This window comes from Cynocephalus volans, chromosome 10 (assembly GCF_027409185.1).
Source record: "Cynocephalus volans isolate mCynVol1 chromosome 10, mCynVol1.pri, whole genome shotgun sequence".
NCBI lineage: Eukaryota > Metazoa > Chordata > Mammalia > Dermoptera > Cynocephalidae > Cynocephalus > Cynocephalus volans.
Window position 1 is genome coordinate 3,141,069 of NC_084469.1, and position 22,668 is coordinate 3,163,736.

The window sequence follows — 22,668 nt, forward strand, 5'->3', positions numbered from 1 at the left end:
GGGCACACATCTCTGGCACATCGAGTGGTGAACACACCAGAAGAACCGTTCCATCTCTCATTAAGAAAGAGGCAGTAGGGGAATCCTCTCCATTTTTGCTCAGAGCTGTATGAGTCCTTGTCCTGATGAGTCTGCCTTGGCATTTCTCTGTATCAATTAGTTTTTCTTCAGATGACCCAGGTTCCTCCCTTTTGGAACCCACCCAATACCTGCCCATCTTAACACTGAAGAGTGCATCCTTCCTTTTCCTAGTTGAATTCCATCTAGATCTCTCTTTTTCCAGAAAACTCTGAGTTTGATTTTATTTTTCCACTTAATTGTCATCATCTCAGAGAACATTGAAAGTTGTTTTATGTTGTTTTGTGGCCCAGAATTTATGAATGGATCACAGGGAATGTGCCCATTGCATGGGTAACTTAATTCTCAGGACAGTGTACCGAATTAACTTCTCTCCATGCAACATTCATGTCCAGAAACCAAAGGGGCTCAAAGTTCAGGAGGTCAGGAATCAAGGCCCAAGCATGGGTGCCACTAGGGTCATTGCCCATTCCAGTGTCTCTTAAGATGAATGCAATGAGACGAGGATGCCAATTCCATGAGATCAAAAGAGAGGTTGCCAAGGAAGAGGGCAGGCCTAGATACACCAATGGTGCTCATAGTATTTCTTGGTGACGGATTGTACTAGTGTCCTAGCAGATTGCAGAGAAGATGTGAGGCTCCCTTCATAGATGAGAATGCTGCAAGGCAGTGCCTATTGGTCACAGAGAGCTTGGTAGACATAAAAGTGTTAATAGATGAAATTAGATAATTAGTCCTAATGTTAGAGAAGCTACTCCAAATGTCCACCTTTTCTGTGACAAGTCGACAGGGTCATATGTACTTGTAGAGAAATAAAAAGTACGAAAAAAAAAATAAAGAGAAAAAGAAAGATTGAGAGCAAGTGCGCTTGCCTTGGAATCAAAGAACCCAGGCACGGATCAGCTTCTTTGGATGACTGGCTGCACAGCAAGTCTTTTCAGCATCATCAAAAAGGGAGTGGTACCCTTGACTGTGCTCAGCATGTAGGGCCGTTGTGTGATTTGAATGAGGTGATATGTCCTGACCCGCGGGATATTCAACGCAGACCCTGGAGGGGGCAGTGGGAATTGGATGGGACAAGAGACGTGAGAAATGGAGACAAGACAGTATTCTGATCAAGTCTCGTTTATTAGCCAGAAGGTCACAGCTTATATAGACAGCAGGAGGGATTCAGCAGATAAGGAAGTATGCAGACGTTTTCTGGGAAAAATCACAGGGCAATTCTTTCCAGGAAATGGAACATTTCTCAGCTATCTAAAGCAAAGCAGCGGTGATCTGCACCTAGGGCTGTGCAAGCAGTAAGGAAAAAAGGTGGAAAGGTCACAGCATTTATATCTTTAGTGTCAGAGGGCTATTGGCAGGGCTTGATGACCCTGGGCAGGCTATAACCGGGCTCTTTGGCCCCGACAGTGATAAATCTAAAATTTGACTCCAAAGTCAGTCTGAGAAAAAAAATGCTCTAAACCAACCAACCAACCGACCGACTCACCAACCAACCAACAACCAACACACCCACCACCCGACCAACCAACCCATGAAAAAACGAACAAAATGGAAACCTTGACATAGGATTGCAGGAGAACACCACTTTTATTAGAAAAGTTGAGATAGGAAGACAATTAAAATGAACATGAGATAGTTAAGTAACGTGGCAAGAGGTTTGAAATGCAATGTTTGCAACTACGAAGATGCTCAGTATTGATCATTACAGAGGGATATACAGCCAGTCGGAAGAGATTTTCCACTTTTCACATTCAACAGAGGCAAAAGCTTACGACCCCTTTCCTAATGTTGAGACCAGGAAAGTATGTCAATGTGCTTCAGATGAGCAGTCCCTGGCTCACTGAGTAAGGGGAAATGAGGAAGGGAAAGATAGAAGGATTGTCACATGTGTCCCTTCTGAAGAATAACAAGCATTGCAGGAAAATGGGGAGGAAATGGTCGGAGTGAGTACAGTGACTGTCAGCAGAGCTTGGGGAGGAAGATTCTCGCAGAAACAGGAAGCTGGACAAAAGGGTTGAGGAAAGAGGCCTGCGGTGGGTGTTAGGTGTGCAGCAGGTGGATCAGCAGCAGCAAGATGGGCAGCAGCAGCAAGGCTGGCAGCAGCCGCACCCGCAGCCACCATGGTGGCAGCAGGGCGAGCAGCCACAGCCACAGCCGCAGCCACAGCCGCTGCCACAGCCGCAGCCACAGCAAGGACTGCAGCAACAGCAGTGGCGGCAACAGCAGTTCCTGCAGCAGGAGTTGTGACAGCAGTGATGGCAGCAGCAGTTGCGGCAGCAGCAAGGTTGGCAGCAGCCGCACCCACAGCAGGTGGGCTGGCAGCAAGGGGAGCAGCAGCAGGTCATGGTGTCAGGTGTGGAGGGTGGGCTTCTGTTCAGGAGTGTGATTCCCAGATGGTGAGGACTTCCTCTCTTCTGGGGCTTTTATACACTGGACCCCCCTCCCTACCCATGTAGGGACCAATGAGCAGGACTTTTCCTTCTTGGAATTTGTTGACCGTGGTCCCTAGGGAAATGGCCCAGGGAAAATGTGGTTCTCTAAATATGAGGAGTCCTTGGAAAGATTTGTAGACATCCTGAGCAGCGTGGTGTTTGCTGTGCTCATCCTCTGGTCAGGTGATAGGTCCTGTTTCCTGGGGAGTGTCAGAGCAGTCGTCTTTGCCAGCTTGTTTCTTTGGCTGTAGGGAGAGTGTGTAGTGTCCCACGGGAGGGGCATGATGCTGATATGCTCACAGCAACCATGTGGAATCCATAGCTGGGTCTCAATGTGCTCGCTCTGAAGAGCCTGATCATTGAGGTGGACAATAACTGCTGGGTTCACCAGCAGCAACCATGGCACAGTTCATCCCAGTTGGAGCAAGGGGTGCAGGAGCCGAGGGTGGTGAGCATGATCATTTTCACCAACAAATCATCGCCAAAAGCAGGACGATAGAGGAAGAGGCAAGACACCGGGATTCCAAAAACACCCACCTCTTTTAAGTCCGTAACCCTGTTGAGCAGCAGGATCAGTAACGTGTGGTGGGACGCCCAACCGGCACATTATTTGTGTCCATAAAAGGAGCAAATTATATGCCACGTGATGACACCTCAGGTACCTTCATCCAAACTGAAGTTGACACATGATCGGAGTTGAAAGAGCCGTGTACAACATTAATGTATGGCTTGACTGATTATGACACAAGGAAGATTCCATTCATCATTCGTGTCAGGAAATAGAGCTCAATGCGTAGGCAAGTGGCTCCCCTCATGATTCTCCTTAGCGCTATCCTTCTCTTCCTGCTTAAGGGATCTAGGTGTTCTGATACGGAAGGTAGCCGAATTTTGAATTTCATACAAATGAGCTTTTATGGCATGTATACTATTTGTTTGGCTTTTCTGGCTCCAAATTATGTGTGTGAGATTTGTTGACCTTCGTGCCTGTAGCCGTCATTTGTTCACTTCCTGTGGTCTTGGGTATATCCTTGTAGGAAGGGACAACGATGTATTGATGCCTGCTACGCTTGATGGGTATTTGTCCCTCGTTAGGGGCTTCTGGGAATAATGCTCCCGGGAGTATTGCAGTCTACAATTGTTCTTCGGGTGCATGCATTTCTGTGGGATATTTTCTTGAAGGGACATTTTGGCATTTTGAATTGTGCATATGGTCCCCCTCGAGGAGAGCCCAAAACAGCTCTCTGAAAGAGTTCCTGCATCTTATAGTTGTCACGGCCTTATGTGTCCTCCACTCCTGATATTTGCACACTTGAATGCCAGCCCTTCTGGTCGTGTGTGTATTTAGTAGTATGTCAATATGGACACATTTTGAAGTTCTCTTGGACTGATGAGTTTGAGTAACGTTCCCTGTTTTGTGAGGTGCTCTGTTTTGTGAGGTGCGGATCATGTTTCTTGTGTAGTATACTGGACGACAGTCTTAAGGTCATGTAAACATCATCCCCTATGTTTTCCTAGAAATGTCTTCGCCTTACCATTTTTATGTACGTGTGCATGATTCCTGGATTTGTTCTTTGTCCAATGTTTCTGCAATTCTTTTGTGTGTGGAATGTGACGGAGACCTATGGTTTATTTTAAAGGGGTGGAAAGTTCCGTTGTGCTGAGACTGTTTGGAAGAGACCAGTCTTTTCCCCACCCACCTGCCATGTAGAATTTTTTGTCAGACAAGTGAAGTTTAACGAGGGGCTCTCCTTCCGAAGTCTCAATTCTTGGTCCCCTATTCTGGGCACAGAACAGGTACCAAGTGACAACTTCCTCTGCTGTATTGTCCTTTCTGTGCCAAGGCCGGCCTTCAACTACCGAATCGCCCTTCTAGCTCGGTAATCGACTGATAGAGATTTAAACATTTGAAAGATCTTATAATTGCTAGCAACTGGATGGTGTCGTGAACACCTCATGTGGGATCCTCGAGTTTTTAAACATTGCTCTCTTTGAGCAGGATTGGAATACGGTGGTTAAAATGGAAGATTAGTAGAGGACTGAGGAAGAAGCATCTGGACACAGAACAAAACCCAGCCTTATGTTTCAGGTACCTGTATGTCAATTTTGAACCCCAGGTCATATAGGAAGCCTTTGCTGCAAGTGAGATGCACGTTGAGGACTGCATTACGTGGGATATCTTGTTGTACAACCTGTGTGCGGTCATTTATTCCATCCTTCATCTCACCAATATTTATTGAATGACCATTATGTGGCAAAATTCTCTACAATGGCATGTAGTGCAAAATGAGAAAATCCTGAAATGTTTTGGAGAATTAGTGACAGGAACCTGAAGAGGAGAGTGTAGCAATTAGGAGCAAATGGAGAGAAGCTGAGATGGATTCCCATCCTTGTTTCATCCACACTAATGTTGTCATTTTACCATTTCTATTTTTCCAAAGGTACCTAAGGCAGTTTGCTTTCATCAGGTAAACTACAGGTACGATCCCCGATTTGTCCTAGCTTTGCCTTTTCCTCCAGAGTAACCAGGTTGCACATTAATTCATATGTTCATGTGCCACATATGTTTATGGCCATATGAGATTTCCAGTTGGTGGTGCTTCCTTGGCAATATGAAGTTTGCTTTCACAAAGTTTTTTTTCAAAAAAAAAAAAAAAGACAGAGAGAGTAGGACATGTACAATATTTTCCCCCTTGATACAAATGTTTTTATTTGTATCTGAATTAATAAATACTTCTCTAGATTGTAAGTTCATTTTTCACTTTTATTGACGTGGGGATTCATAAACACACACACTGTACATTAAAATTACCTTTTTGGGTGATCTTTTTCTGGAAGGAATAATTGCTTTAGTTTGTAGTGAAGAAGTGTTTTTCTATCTCCAGGTCTAAGAGATGTTCATATGTCTTTTCTTCCATGAGTTTTAATGTTTTCGAGTACATTTCAGTTCTGTAGTCCTATTGGACTAGATTTCCATACCGGTTTTGTATGTGGGATCCAGTGTCCTCACTTTCCAGTTGCATTTATCCAACATTCTCTGTGAACACGGATATATATTTATACCTACATGTGTATATCGATGCCTCCTTTCATTCATGATATCATTTCAAATTGTCTTGTTTTTCCTTCTGATGAATTTGATCAGGGGCTTATTGATGTAAGGAATAAGATTTTAGAAAGCACCAACTTTACTTCTGTTGATTTCCTACATTTAGTATGTTCGTTTTCTGAATTTCCATTGTCACTTATCCGTTTCCTTCTAACGTCTTTGCAATTAATTCTTCTTTCTGTGACTTTATTTCTCTTCTCTTCTTTCTGAAGCTGAATACGACGTTCATTCAATTTTCATCTGATTTCTCAGTAATGTTGATATCGAGGGTTTGACGTGTTCTTACTGCATCATTTTGAGGAGATCCTGCAAGTGTTGACAGCGAGTGTGTTCTTTGCAATCAATTTTCTGAGATGTTTCAATTCCAATGATAAAGTTTTCCGATCGGTACTCCAAGTCTGTACCTCTCTTCTCAGCTCCATTTGTCCAAAATGGCATTGTGTCTATTTTTCATAGAGAACATTTCCCTAGGTTCTTGTTACTAATTTCTGTATGTCTTCAAGAAAGGAAGAAAGAGGTTAATAATATCATGTACTTCTAACACTAAAGAAAATTGTGATGGGGAAATAGGGTGGCCCTCAAGTCACTTCCCATCATTCATGTAATCAAGGTTTGAAAACTGAGAAGTATTGATGTTCCTCAAGTGAAAACCCTACCATAGAGATGAGTGCAGATTTCTATGGTGCACGCTTAAGGTGATTTTTCAGATTTCCACTTCAATGCTTTCATAGAATGACTTCGGGAGGTGACCAGGTTAGTGAGAGTTTGCAATCCATGTGCAAAATACTCCAACAGCCTGACTGAGCTATGAGAAGATACTGAAGCAACAAACACAAGGACGGTGGATGTTCCTAAAAAGCCTTAGAATGCTCCATGTTGTCAATATTGTAATCTCAAAATCTTCCTCACATGTCTCGGAGAATTTTCAACATGTCTTGGAGAATTTTCGACATGTATCCGTGAGAAGGACTAAGCCTTCCTTTTCTTTGGGTTTACCGTCCCACACGATTTTCAAATCATTAGATGTGGGCATATGAAACTTCATGTTGTAGGTAGAAAAATGGCCTGTCCGAGATGTGCATGTCCTAATCAACTGCGAGTAGGTTACAGTAGAGGGTTGTAGACATAGAGCCGATGGAATTAGATTAAGGATCTCAGTAAGGGTGGTTTCTCGTGGATTACCCGGGTGATCCCAATTTTATGAGAAGGGCCCTTGGAAGGAAGAGAGGGTGATTGGTGAGGGCATGATAGGACGGAAGTCAGGGTGAGAAGGATGCAGGGTCATGAGGCACGGGATCGGAGCGGGCTCCAGAAGACGGAAAAGGCAGGGCTTGCATCAAATTCCTCGTACCTCGAGAAGGATCGCATTCCTACCCACACTTTGAGTTTAGCCCCATAGACCCATGTTGGACCTATGGCAAGCAGAAGTGTCAGATACTGAATTTGTGCTGCTCAAGACACCAAGTTTGTGTCCATTTGATACATCAGCAATAGGCAAGTAATCCCTCCTTCCAAATCTTTTCTGCCTGATCTTGACATTGATGTGAGTAGCTGTTAGGACTTTTGTAAGGCTCCCTTGTGTTTCTTGAGTTAAACTCTGTGTGCTATTGCAGAGCTTGGACTTGGAGTGCAGGCTTCCTCTTGTTCTAAAATACATAATCCCAGCCTGACACGCGATTTCCAGTACGTGTCGAGGGGACAATTTCAAGGAGCAATTGTCTTGATGAAAACTCCTGAGCGTCCTTTACCGGGTAAAGCATGTGCAAAAGCAGACCAGATATGTGGAGTGCAGTCAGGTATTTTTGACCATATTGTGACCTCCTCAGGATTCTTATCTTAGGCATTGCATTTGATTCAGCTATAATGAAAGGAAGAATTTGCCTGCTCCACTCACTGATAAAGACCATGAAAAAGGAAGTCACACAGATCTGGTGCTGACAGATCGTCATCGGGAGAACAAAAACAGTTCGCTCCTACGGTATCCCAATCATTTCCCCAGCACTCCTTGAAACAGCTTTGTTTTCGAAGGCAGGCAAAGGTAGCACTAATCATGCAACTTGAGGCAAGTGATTCTGCCTCCCACAAGACCGATTTCCTCCACTCTGGTATGGGGACTGTAATGTGCACCTTTCCAGAATGCAAGGGCATGGTAGAGAGAGTGGAGGTGAAGGCTCTGGCGGGACACCTAGCATGCAGCAGTGCCTCGGTGAATGTTCACAAGTCCCCCATCCCTTCTCCTCATTGGAAACTTTAGTCAAGTGGAAATGAATTTCCGACTCATTCTCCAGGAAGGTCACACATCTCTGGCTCATCGAGTGGTGAACCCACCAGAAGCACCATTCCATCTCTCATTAAGAAAGAGGCCGGAGAGGAAACCTCTATATTTTTGCCCAGAGCTGTATGAGCCCTTGTCCTGCCGAGCGTGCCTTGGCATTTCTCTGTATCAATGGGTTTTTCTACGGACGATCCAGGTTCCACCCTTCGGGAACCAACCCAAGGCCCGTCCATCTTGACTTTGAAGAGTGCATCCTTCCTTTTCCTAGTTGAATTCCATCTAGATCTCTCTTTTTCCTGAAAACTCTGAGTTTGATTTTATATTTCCGCTTAATTGTCTTCATCTCAGAGAACACAGAAAGTTGTTTTATGTTGTTTTGTGGCCCAGAGTTTGTGAATGGATCACAGGAAATATGCCCATTGCATGGGTAACTTAATTCTCAGGACCGTGTACTGACTTACCTTCTCTCCACGCACCATTCGTGTCCAGAAACCAAAGGGGCTCAAAGTTCAGGAGGTCAGGAATCAAGGCCCAAGCATGGGTGCCGCTAGGGTCATTGCCCATTCCGATGTCTCTTGAGATGAATGCAGTGAGACCAGGATGCCAATTCCATGAGAGCAAAAGAGCGGTTGCCCAGGCCGAGGGCAGGGCCAGGTACACCAATGGTGCTCATAGTATTTCTCGGTGACGTGTTGTACCAGTGTCCTAGCAGAATGCAGAGAAGGTGTAAGGCTCCCTTCATAGGTGAGAATACTGAAAGGCAGTGCCTATTGGTCACAGAGCGGGGAGGAGTACTTGGGAAGAGCTCGGTAGACAGAAAAGTGTTAATAGATGAAAGGGATAATTAGTCCTAATGTTAGAGAAGCTACTCCAAGTGTCCACCTATTCTGTGACAAGTCGACAGGGGCATATGTACTTGTAGAGAAATAAAAAGTATGAACAAAACAAAGAAAAACAGAAAGATTGAGAAAAAAGCAAGTGCCCTTGCCTTGGAATCAAAGAACCCCGGCACAGGTCAGCTTCTTTGGATGACTGGCTGCACAGCAAGTCTTTTCCCCATCATCCAAACGGGAGTGGTATCCTTAGCTGGGCTCAACATGTAGGGCCGTTGTGTGATTTGAATGAGGTAATAAACGTAAAATTTGACTCCAAAGTCAGTCTGAGAAAAACACTGCTCTAAACCAACCAACCAACCCACCGACTCACCAACCAAGTGACCACACCACCAAACACCCACCCCACCATCCAATCAACCAACACACCCACCAGCCCACCAACCAACCCACGAAACAACCAACAAAATGGAAAACTTGACATAGAGTTGCAGGAGAACACCAATTTTATTCGAAAAGGTGAGGTAGGAAGACAATTAATGTGCACATGGGAGAGTTCAGTAACTCCGCAGGAGTTTTGAAATGCAATGCTTGCATCTAAGAAGATGCTCAGTATTGATCGTGACAGAGTGCTCCACAGCCAGTCGAAAGCGATTTTCTGCTTTTAAGGTTCCGTAGAGGCAAAAGCCGACGATCACTTTCCCGATGTTGAGACCACGAAGCCATGTCAATGCACTGGAGCTGAGCAGTGCCTGGCTCACTGAGCAAGAGGTAATGAGGAAGAGTAAGATGGAAGGATTGTCACGTGCGTGCCTTCCGAAGATTCACAAGTATTGGAGGAAGAATGGGAGGAGAATGGTCGGTGTGAGCATGGTGATTGTCAGCAGAGCTTAGGGAGGAAGATTCTGGCAGGAACAGGAAGTTGGACACAAGGGCTGAGGAAAGAGGCCTGCGGTGGGTGGTGAGTGTGCAGCAGGTGGTTCAGCAGCAGCAAGATGGGCAGCAGCAGCAGCAGCAAGGCTGGCAGCAGCCACAGCCACAGCCACCGTGGTGGCAGCAGGGCGAGCAGCCGCAGCCGCAGCTGCAGCCGCCGCCGCAGCCACAGCCGCAGCCACAGCAAGGACTGCAGCAACAGCAGTGGCGGCAGCAGCAGTTCCTGCAGCAGGAGTTGTGACAGTAGTGATGGCAGCAGCAGTTGTGGCAGCAGCAAGGTTGGCAGCAGCAGGACCCACAGCAGGTGGGCTGGCAGCAAGGGCAGCAGCAGCAGGTCATGGTGTCAGGTGTGGAGGGTGGGCTTCTGTTCAGAAGTGTGATTCCCAGATTGTGAGGACTCCTTCTATTCTGGGGCTTTTATACTCTGGACCCCCCCATGTAGGGACCAATGAGCAGGACTTTTCCGTGTTGGAGTTTGTTTTCCGTGGTCACTAGGGAAATGGCCCAAGGAAACGTTTGTTCCCCAAATATGAGAAGTCTTTTGAAGGTCATGCTCTAAGTGGTTCACCGTGTATCAGTCCATGGAAATATTGGTAGGCATCCTCAGCAGCGTGGCGTTTGCTGTGACAATCATCTCGTCAGGTGATGATTGTTCCTTTGGCCGGAGTAGTGTCAGAGCAGTCATCTCTGCCAGCTTGATTCTTTGGCTGTAGGGAGAGTGGGAAGTGTCGCTGGGGAGGGGCTTGATGCTGATATGTTCACACTGAGCCTGTGGAATCCATAGCTGGGTCTCCATGTGCTCGCTCAGAAAAGCCTGATTACTGAGGTGTATGATAATTGCTGTGTCCACGCGAAGCAACCATGGCACAGGTTTTCCCAGTTGGAGCAAGGGGTGCAGGAGCCGAGGGTGGTGAGCATGATCAGTTTCCCAAACAAATCGTCACCAAAAGCAGGACAATAGAGGAAGAGGCAAGAAACTGGGATTCCAAAAGCATCCACCTCTTTATGTCCACAACCCTGTTGAGCAGCAGGACCAGTAACCTCTTGTGGGACACCCAACCGGTACACTGTTTGTGTCCATAAAGAACCAAATTATATGCCACGTGATGACACCTCAGGTACCTTCATTCAAACTGCAATTGACATATAATCAGAGTTGAAAGAGCCGTGTACACAGTTAATGTCTAGCTTGAGCGATTATGACACAAGGAAGAGCGCGTTCTTCATTCATGTCAGGAAACAGAGCTCAACGTGCAGTCAGGTGGCTTCCTTCATGACCCTGCTTAACGCTATCCTTTTCTTCCTGCTTAAGGGATCTAGATGCTCTAATACCAAAGGTAGCCAACTTTTGAATTTCATACAAATGCAAGTTTATGGCAGGTACATTTATTGTTTTGCCTCTTTGGCTCCAAATGATGTGTGTTTGGGATTTATTGACCTTCATGCCTGTAGCTGTCATTTGTTCATTTGCATCGGTCTCGGGTATATCCTTGTAGGAAGGGACCACGATGTATTGATGCCTGCTATGCTTGATGGGTATTTGTCCCTCACTAGGGGATTCTGGGAGTAATGCTCCTAGCAGTATTGTAGTCTACATCTTGGTCTTCATGTGCCCGCATTTCTGTGGGATATTTTCTTGGAGTGACATTTTGGCATTTTGAATTGTGCATATGGTCCACGTTCGATGAGAGTTCAGAACAGCTTTCTGAAGGAGATGCTGTATCTTGTAGTTGTCACTGCCTTATGTGTCCTCTGCACCTGTTCTTTGCACACTTGAATGTGAGCCGTTCTGGTTGTGTATATCTTTAGTAGTATGTCTGTGTGGTTACATTTTGAAGTTCTCTTGGGCTGATAAGTTTGAGCAACGTTCCCTGTGCTCCCTGGACACTTGTGAGGTGCTGATCATGTTTCTAGTGTAGCATACTGGAAGACGGTCCCAAGGTCATGTGAACATTATCCCATATGGCATCCTAGAAATGTCATCGCCTTACCATTTTTACGTATGTGTGTATGACCCCTGGATTTGTTCTGTGCACCAATTGCTGGGACTATTGTGTGTGTGGAACGTGATAGAGAACCATCATTTCTTTTAAGGGGGCTGGAGGTTCAGTTGTGCTGGGACCCTGTATTGAGAAGACCAGTCCTTTCCTCACATGCCTGCCATGCAGAACTTTTTGTAAGGGAAGTGAACTTCAACAAGGGGCTCGCCTTCTGAAGTCTCAGTTCAGGTTCCTCTATGCTGGGTACAGAACAGGCACCAAATGGCACCTTCTTCTGTCATATCCTCTGTTTGTCAAGGCCGGCCTTCAAATTCCATGTAGGCTTGGTAGCTCTGCAGTCAACAGGTAGTGATTTAAACATTTGAAAGTTCTTACAGTTGTTAGCAACTGTATGGTGTAGTGAACAACTAGTGTTCTGTCCTCGAGTTTTTAACCATTGTTCCATTTGAGCGGGATGGAAATAAGGTGGGTAAAATGGAAGAGAAGCAGAGCACTGAGAAAAGAGCCTCTGGACAGAGTACAAAACCCAGCCTTATGTTTCAAGTACCCCCATGCCAATTGTGAATCCCAGGTCATATGGCAAGTCTTGGCTCCAACTGAGATGCACGTTGAGGACTGCATAAGGCTGGGATGTCTCGTTGTACAACCTGTGTGCGGTCACTTATTCCATCCTTCATCTCACCAATATTTATTGAATGACCATTATGTGGCAAAATTCTCTACAATGGCATGTAGTGCAAAATGAGAAAATCCTGAAATGTTTCGCAGAATTAGTGACAGGAACCTGCAGAGGAGAGTGTAGCAATTAGGAGCAAATGGAGAGAAGCTGAGAAGGATTCCCATCCTCGTTTCATCCACACTAATGTTGTCATTTTACCATTTCTATTTTTCCAAAGGTACCTAAGGCGGTTTGTTTTCATCAGGTGAACTACGTGTACGATCCCCGATTTGTCCTAGCTTTGCCTTTTCCTCCAGAGTAACCAGGTTGCACATTAATTCATTTGTTCATGTGCCACTTATGTTTATGGCCATATGAGATTTCCAGTTGGTGGTGCTTCCTTGGTAATATGAAATTTGGTCTCACAAAGTTTGTTTCAAAAAAAAAAAAAAAAGACAGAGGGAGTAGGACATGTACAATATTTTCCCCATTGATACAAATGTTTTTATTTGTATCTGAATTAATAAATCCTTCTCTAGCTTGTAAGTTCATTTTTCACTTTTATTGACGTGGGGATTCATAAACACACAGACTGTATGTTAAAATTACCTTTTTGGGTGATCTTTTTCTGGAAGGAATAATTGGTTTAGTTTGTAGTGAAGAAGTGTTTTTCTACCTCCAGGTCTAAGAGATGTTCATGTGTCTTTGCTTCCATGAGTTTTAATGTTGTCGAGTACATTTCAGTTCTGTAGTCCTCTTGGACTAGATTTCCATGCCGGTTGTGTATGTGGGATCCAGTGTCCTCACTTTCCAGCTGCATTTATCCAACATTCTCTGTGAATGCGGACATATATTTATAACGACATGTGTATATCGATGCCTCCTTTCATTCATGACATCATTTGAAATTGTCTTGTTTTTCCTCCTGAGGAATTTGATCAGGGGCTTATTGATGTAAGGAATAAGATTTTAGAAAGCACCGACTTTTCTTCTGTTGATTTCCTACATTTTGTATGTTCATTTTCTGAATTTCCATTGTCTCTTCTCCGTGTCCTTCTAACGTTTTGACTATTAATTCTTCTTTCTCTGACTTTCTTTCTCTTCTCTTCTTTCTGAAGCTGAATACGACGTTCATTCAGTTTTCATTTGATTTCTCAGTAATGTTGATATCGAGGGTCTGACGTGTTTCTTCCTGCATCATTTTGAGGAGATCCTGCAAGTGTTGACAGCGAGTGTGTTCATTGCAATCAATTTTCTGAGATGTTTCAATTCCAATGATAAAGTTTTCCGATCGGTACTCCAAGTCTGTACCTCTCTTCTCAGCTCCATTTGTCCCAAAATGCATTGTGTCTATATTTCATAGAGAACATTTCTCTGGGTTCTTTTTACTAATTTCTGTATGTCTTCAAGAAAGGAAGAAAGAGGATAATAATATCATGTTCTTCTAACACTAGAGAAAGTTGTGATGGGAAAATTGGGTGGCCATCAAGTCACTTCCCATCATTCATGAAATCAATGAATGAAAACTGAGAAGTATTGACGTTCCTCAAGTGAAAACCCTACCATAGAGATGAGTGCAGATTTCTGTGGTGCACGCTTAAGGTGATTTTTCAGATTTTCACTTGAATGCTTTCATAGAATGAGTTCGGGAGGTGACCAGGTTATTGAGAGTTTGCAATTCATGTGCAAAATACTCCAACAGCCTGACTGAGCTATGAGAAGATACTGAAGCAGGAAACACAAGGACGGTGGATGTTCCTAAAAAGCCTTAGAATGCTCCATGTTGTCAATATTGTAATCTCAGAACCTTCCTCACATGTCTCGGAGAATTTTCAACATGTCTCAGAGAATTTTCGACATGTATCCTTGAGAAGGACTAAGCCTTCCTTTCCTTTAGGATTTACCGTCCCACACGATTTTCGAATCATTAGATGTGGGCATATGAAACTTCATGTTGTAGGTAGAAAAATGGCCTGTCCGAGATGTGCATGTCCTAATCAACTGCGAGTAGGTTACAGTAGAGGGTTGTAGACATAGAGCCGATGGAATTAGATTAAGGATCTCAGGAGGGGTTGTTTCTCGTGGATTGCCCGGGTGGGCCCAATTTTACGAGAAGGGCCCTTGGAAGGAAGAGAGGGTGATTGGTGAGGGAAGGCTAGGATGGAAGCCGGGGTGAGAAGGATGCAGGGTCATGAGGCACGGGATCGGAGCGGGCTCCAGAAGACGGAAAAGGCAGGGCTTGCATCAAATTCCTCGTACCTCGAGAAGGATCGCATTCCCACCCACACTTTGATTTTAGCCCCATAGACCCATTTTGGACCTATGGCAAGCAGAAGTGTCAGATACTGAATTTGTGCTGCTTAAGACACCAAGTTTGTGTCCATTTGATACATCAGCAATAGGCAAGTAATCCCTCCTTCCAAATCTTCTCTGCCTGATCTCGACATTGATGTGAGTAGCTATTAGGACTTTTGTAAGCTTTCTGTCAGGAAGTAGAGCTCAGTGTGTAGTCAAGTCACTGTCTTCATGCTTTTCCTTAATACTGATTTTTTTTTCCAGCCTCTTTAAAGGTAAGTAGGTATTATAATATCATAGTTGTGTCAAGTTTTGAACTTTATACAAATAAATTATTTGGCATGATTTTGTTGTTTGTTTTGCTGCTTTTGCTCAAAATTCTATCTGTGAAATTTATTGAGTTTTTTGCATGTAGTAGTCATTTGTTCATTTCCATGGATCTTTGGTATATCGTTGTGTTTTGGGACCACAATGTATGGACACATGCTATACTTGATGGGTATTTGTCCCTGGTTAGAGGCTTCTGGAAATAATGCTCCCAGGAACATTGTTGTCTCTTGTCTACATCTTGTCTACACATGCATGATTTCTGAGGAATATTTTTTTGGAGTGAAATTTCTGGGGTGTAAATTGTGCATATGGTTACATTAGAGAAGAGTTCCAAAGAGTTTTCAGAAAGCATTGCAATACCTCACCCATCTTATTGTCATTGCTTTATGTCTCCTCAGTACCTGATATTTTCACTCTTGAATGTGAGCCATTCCAGTTGTGTGTTTTGTAATATGTTAATATGGTTTTAGTTTGAATTTTCCAAAGACTGGACAGTTTGCATAACTTTTTCAATGCTCAGTGAACATTTGGATTTCTCTTTTGTGAGGTTCTGATTGTATCTTTAATTAATTCTGCTGAGTGTGTCTTCTCCTTATTTCTTCACTGAAGTGTTTTATTTATTGTGAACACTTGCCTTTGTTGATTATGTGCATTAGCGATGATGTCCTCTCTTATGCTGCGCTAGCTTCTGTCTCTTTCCCTGAATGTTTGCTTCTCATAAACCTGAGTTCTTTATTTTAATGATCTGGTTCTGGATCTTTTTCATAGAACTTACAGTGTTTTCAGTTTCTTGTTTAATAACTTGAATAATTATCTTAAGGTCATATATATGTATTTTTATATGTTACATCTTAGAAATGTTATTGCCTTACCACTTATATGTATGTGTACAGTGTCCCTGGAATTGATTAGTATACATTATGTCTGGAATTGGTTTTTGTTTCCTTTGAGGTAAGGGTCCTATTTAAAAAAAAAATCTGTGTGCATGTCCAATGGTCTTGAGACCAATAATTGAAAAGACCAGCCTGATACCCACTTATCTGCTGTGCATACATTGCTGTGAGTCAAGTGATCATACATGAGTGGCTTTCTTTCTAATATCTCTATTCTGGGTTAGGTAAGCCCATGGGGAGAAAAGAAACACCAAAGGTCAACTTTTTTGGTTCTCCAATTTTTCTTCAAATTTTCTGAAAGTCTTGATAGATCTCCAATTAAATGATAAAGATGAAAACACTTTAAGGCTCTTATAGTTGTTATCAACTTGATTAGTGTAGTGAACACCTAGTATTCCATCCTCTGGCATTGAACCATTGCTGTATTTGAGCACATAGGAAATAAAGTAGGTAATATGGAAGAGAAGCAGAGTATTGAAAGGAGACCATCTTGACAGAGTACAAATCCTGGCCTCATGTTTTATGGACTTCCATGTCCATTCTGAATGCTCAAGTCATTTCACAAGACTTGGCTCCAACTGAGGTGCACATTGAGGATAGTACAAGGATTGGGTGTGTGGTTATACAACACCTGAAAGGTCGTTTATTACAGAATTCATTTTACCAATATTTATTGAGTGAACATTATGTGCCAGCAATTCTCTACAATGGTGTATAATGAGAAAAAAATAACCCCCAAAATGTTATGCAAGAAATTGAGACATCTCCAGGAGGAGAGTGTAGTAATTAAGAGCAAAGGCTTGAGAAGCAGACAAAGAAAGCTTCCATTCCTAGTTTTACCGACACTAACTTTGTAATTTTAACAATTCTATTTTTCAAAAGAAGTATAAAGCAAGATAGTCATATTGAATGAAATGCATGTAGGAATCCTGATTGTCATATAGTTTCACAGTTTTCTGAATAGTAATCAGATTTCACATTTCTTCTTATGTTTATTTGCCATATGTGTTTATCTCAATATGAAATTTCCAGTTGTTTTTTTCCCGCTACTACTTAATTTGGTTTCATGTGCTTTCTTAAAGAAAGACCTGATGTGTAGGAGATTTTCCCCCTGATACTCAATTTATTGGTATATGAATTCCGGAAACCTCCTCCAGTGTGTAATTTGTTTTCACTTTTAAGATCTTGTTTGCTGGACATAAATTCTTTATGTTAACATAATCCAATTAGGTGATCTTTTCTGTAAGATGTAACTTGTTTTTCTTTGTGATGGAGTCTCTTTCTTCCTCAAGATCTAAAAGATATTTCCCTATGTTTTCGTGTAAGAGCTTTCAGGTTGTTAAGTCCATTTAAATCTTTAGTTCACCTGGACTAGATTTTAGTATATTATGTGAATTAGGGATCAAATTTTCCAGGTGCGTTTATTAAACATTCTCTGTGAATACACACACACACACACACACACACACACACACACACACACACACACACACGCACGCCCACACACACACACAGACATATGCCTTCTTTCAGTCACAATATTATTTAAATTTATCTTGTCTTTTTTTCTAATCTGTATTATCAGTGTTTTATACATGTCAAAAAAGATTGTAGAAGGCACTGACTTTTGCTTTTGTTGATTTTTTCTTTTCGTATGTTTTATATTTCCTTAATTTCCATTCTCACTTATGTCTTTCCTTCAAATTTTTTTGCTTATTTATTTTTCTGTTTCTGACATCTTAAGGTGAATAATATATCCATTTATTTTCCAATTTTATTTTTTACTAGTATAAATATTGAAGGGTTAAACCTTTTCCTTAAAGACCATTTTGATGATATTCTGCAAGTTTTGACATATAGTATGTCCATTCTCATTCATTCGCTCAAGTGACTAAATTTCCATTGTAAAATCCTGAAGACTGGTTTTCTAAATCAGAAATTCTGTCAGCTCTATTTGTTCACTGATATTTTCTCTCTATTATTTAAACCAAATACTTCCTTTGGTTCTTCTTAATAATTTATTTCGATTTTTGAGATAGGAAGATTGAAATTAATAATTTCGAGTTCTTAGAACATCAATGAAAATTGAGGTGTGAAAATTGAATTGACCTTCTAGTCATGTCCCCTGTATCAACGAAATTAACGTGTGTGAAGGGTGGAAGCGTGGAAATTCCTAAAATGAAAACCCACCTTTTAGATGGATGCAGGTTCCTAGAGTGCCTACTTAAGGGGTTTTTTGGATTTCCATTTCAAAGCCTTCCTAGAGGTATATCAGGACATGATCGGGTTAGAAGAACTTGCAAACCATTGGCCAAATACTCCCACAGCCGGACTGTGAACTATGAGAAGACAGTAAAGTAGCGTCCACGAAGAACGTGGATGTTGCTGTTGAGTCTTAGAATCCTCAGTATTCTACCTTCTGTAATTTCAAAATGTTCTTCATGTGGCAGGGAATGTTTCCCTTCATGTTTCTTTGAGAACTAAGCCATTTTCTTCATTGATTTTTTTTAAAAAAATCCTTGCTGTCCCATCATTTTCAAATAAGTTAGTTCTGGACATATCAAGATTCATTTTTTTAGGCAGAATAATGGCATCTCAAAGATGTGCGTGTCCTGATCCCCTGTGAATAGGTTACTTTACAGGACAAAAGAAATATTGCAAATGCAATTTATTTAAGGACATCAGAGGGGGAGGTTATCCTGGATTATCTGCATGGGCCCAATGTTATGATAAAGTCCCTTATAATGAAAAGAGAGAGATTGGAGAGTGGGTGATAGGAAGGAAGCAGAGGTCAGAGTGATACGGAGATATAAACCAAAGGATGGGAGCAGGCTCTAGAAGATGCAAAGACAAGGACATGCATTGTTTTCCTAGCATCTACAGAAGCAATACTTCCCTGGGACTTGAGCTCTGTGAGACCCATTTTGGACTTCAAACCTCCAGAAATGTAAGGTAATAAATTGGTGCTGTTCATGCCTCTAACTTTGTGATAATATGTTACAGCAGTGATAGGAAACAAACACTTCATTCCAATTCTTCTCTGCCTGAACTTGACATTGATGTGACTTCCTGTTACAACTTTTCTAAGGGTCACTCCTGCTTCTTGAGTTAAACGTGCTCTTACAGAGCTTGAACCTACAGTCCAATATTCTTCTTCATTTAGAATACGCAAGCAAAATCTAAAAGTGCAAGTTCTGGGATGTGCTTAAGGGAGAATTTCAAAGCGCAGTTCTTGATGAAAAAGCCCGAGGTATCTCACTTGAAAAAGAATTGAACAAAACAAGACCAATTATCTGCAATTTAGCTAGGTGTTTACTTACAGTATTGTGATATATCCACAGCATTCTTTTCCTAGGTGTTGCTTTTCATTCATCTGAAATCACAGGAAGAATTTAACTGCACTACTCTTCCAATGGAAACTTGTGAAAAAGGAACTGGGTCATACATAAGAAGCTGGCACGGACAGATCATCACCTGGTGATCAAAAACAGTCTCGGTCCATGATATCCCTATCACATCCCCAGTGCTCCCCCAAACAACTTTGTTTTGGAAGCCAGAGAAAGGTAGCACTATCCATGCCATATCAGGCAGGTGATTTTGCCTCCCTCAAGACTGATTTTATCAGCTCTGACATGGGGGTAGTAATGCCCACCTTTCAGGAATAGATGGTCATGGCAGAGAGTGTAGGTGAAACCTCTGGCTGGACACCTAACGGACATCAGGCTCTCATTGGAAAGTTTAGTCACCTGGCAATGAATTTCAGACTCATCATCCAGGAATATTCCTTATCTCTGTCACATTGTGCAGTGAACTCACCAGAAGCACCTTTCCATCTTTTATTAATAATGTGGCCACAGTGGGAACCTATTCATTTGCTCTCAGAGCTATATAATTACTTGTCCTGCTGAGTGCCTTCGCTATTCTCTTTATTACTTAGTTTTTCTTCAGACGACCCAGGTTCCCTATATGGGAACCAACCCAATGTCCATCTTGACTTTGAAGAGTACATTTAGCTTGTCTTTATCCCATAGGACATAAAAAGTTGTTTTGTGCTCGTTAATTGTTCAGAGATTGTGACTGGATCTCAAGATCTATGCTTATTGCATGGCTAACTTTGTTCTCAGGACTCTGTATAAATTTATCTTCTTTTCATATAATCTTCATGTAAAAAAATGAAATTGCCTCAAAGATTGCGAGCTAAGGAATCAGGGCCGAAGTGTGTGTGCTTTGCTATGTGATTCCTAATTCCAATTTCTGTTAAGATGAATGCAGTGATACCAGGTTGCCAATTCCAGACTATCAAAGGATAGGTTCCCGTAAGCTAGGGCAGGGCCAGCAATACTAATGATGCTTTCGTTATTTGTTGGTGACAGTTTCATCAGCAGCTGGTCAAAATCCAAAGAAGGTGTAAGGCTTCCTTCATGGACTAGAATGCTGAAAGGCAGTATCTGATGGTCATAGATAGAAAAGAGCATTTGAAGTTGGTAGATAGAAAAGTATTTGTACATGAGAGGCATAATTATTTCCAATGTTAGAGAAGCAATTCAAAATGTCCATCTTTTCTTTGACCAGCCAACATTATTATATCTACTTTTAGAAAAAAAGAAAAAGAAAAAGAAAGAAATAAAAAGAGAAGCACCGTTGCCCTGGTATCAAAAACTTGGGATCTGAACTGCTTCTGCCTATTACTAGCTGCGTGGAAAATCATTTTCTCATCTCTAAAGTGGGAATGATAATTTTTGCTCTGCTCGACATGTAGTACCATTGTGAGATTCGTAAGAGATAAATAAAAAATGCCACTCCAAATAAGCCTTCATAAAGAACTGCTGTGAACTAAATACCCAAGCAAGCAAGCAAGCAAGCAAGCAAGCGATCGAGAACCAACGAACCAAACAACCAACCAACAAACTAAACAGAAAACATAGCATAGGGTGCAGGATAATACAAATTTTATTAGAAAACATCAGTGAGGGAGACAATTAAAGTGATCACGAAACAATGAAGTGTCATAGCAGAAGTTCCGAAATATAATGCACGGACCTAAAATCATGCTCAGTATTGATCAGTACAGAGAGTTGAATATAACATCACCGAAAAAAAAATGTTTTTTATGTTTCATAGATGCAAACGCTGATGGACATATTCCGGAAATTGAGACTATGAATCCATGTCAGTGAGGTGGAGCTGACCAGCATGTGGTTCGCTGAGAAGAGGAAATGGAGAAGAATGATATCAAAGGGATGCAGGCTGCATCACTTCAGTAGATTCACAAGCATTGTAGAAACAAGGGGACAGCAACGGTCAGTGTCAGCATGTTGACTGTCAGCAAAGCTTAGAGAGCAAGATTCTTGGAAGTTTGGCAATATGGTTGGGGCAATGGGTCTGTGGTGGGTGGTGAGTGTGCGGCAGGTGAATCAGCAGCTGCATGGTTGGCAGCAGCTGGATCCACAGGAAGGACTACAGCCACAGCTTGGACGGTAGCAGGTGGTCCTGCAGCAGGTGGTCTGACAGCAAGTCGGGCGGCAGCAAGGCTGGCAGCAGCAAGATCCACAGCAGCTTGGCTGGCAGCAGCTAGATCCACCACAGGAAGGGCGGCAGCAGCTGGACACACAGCAAGGACTGCAGCCACAGCTGGGGCGGCAGCAAGTGGTCCTGCAGCAGGTGGTCTGACAGCAAGTTGGGCGGCAGCAAGGCTGGCAGCAGCCGGACCCACCACAGCTCTGGCCACAGCAGCCGGACCCACAGCAGTTGGGCTGGCAGCAGCTAGATCCCCCACAAGAGGGCTGGCAGCAGGTGGTCTGGCAGCAAGTGGTCCTGCAGCAGGTAGGCTGGCAGCAAGGGGAGCAGCAGGATTGGGTCATGGTGTCAGGTGTAGAAGGTGGGCTTCTGTTCAGAAGTGAGTTTCCCAGGTTCTGAGAATTCCTTTAATTCTGGGGCTTTTATATACTGGACCTCCCATGTAGGGACCAATGAGCAGGACTTTTCCTTGTTGTAATTTGTTTTCCACAGTCTCTAGGGAAGTGGCTCAAGGAAAAAGTTGGTTTCTCAGTTTGAAAATTCTTTTGAAAATTATGCACCTAAGAATTTATTGTGCATAATTCATTGTGAATATTTGTGGCAATCATCAGCATCATGGTGTTTGCTGTGATCATCCTCTGGCCAGGTGATAGTTCCTGTGGCCCAGGGTGTGTCAGAGCAGTCACCTTTTCCAGCTTCTTCCTTTGGTTGTAAGTAAAGTGGGAAGTGTCCCTGGGGAAGTGCATGATGCTGATATGCTCATAGTGACGTGTGGAATCTATACCTGAATCCAAGTGTTCTTGCTTAGAAAAGGCAGATTACTGAAGGCTACAATAGGCATGTCCACTCACAGCCATCATGACACAGGTTGTAGCAGTTTGACCAAGGGTGCATGAGTTGAGGGTGGTGGGCATCATTTTATGCATATACAAATCATCACCAAAGCAGGAGGTAGAGGCAGAGGCAGGACACTGGGATTCAGGAAGCATCAATGCCTCATGTCCTAACTCTGTTGACCAGCAGGTTTAGTCACCTCTGATAGGACACTCAAGCAGCACATTATTTGTGTTCATAAAAGGAGCGAATTATATGCCACATGATGACAACATGGGTACCTTCATTTGATATGAAATTGAGGTCGAATGGACATTGAAAGAACTGCATACCTCATGAATGTGCAGCTTGACTGATTATGGCAAAGGGAAGAGTGCATTCATCATTCACATTGGGAGACAGAGCTCAGTGTGTAGTCAAGTCACTGATCTTCAGCTTTTCCTTAATAGCTTTTTTTTTTTTTTTTGCTGCCTCTTTAAGG

The 22,668-nt window shown here is 42.8% G+C and overlaps 1 protein-coding gene across 1 annotated transcript; it reads right to left on the reverse strand.

Annotated features, from left to right (window-relative positions):
• Positions 1 to 21,250: 21,250 nt before the first annotated feature.
• LOC134389460 (keratin-associated protein 9-1-like) lies at positions 21,251 to 21,697 on the reverse strand. Its single transcript, XM_063113025.1, has one exon. It carries the CDS (start codon positions 21,695 to 21,697, stop codon positions 21,251 to 21,253), a length of 447 nt encoding a protein of 148 aa, XP_062969095.1.
• Positions 21,698 to 22,668: the final 971 nt, after the last annotated feature.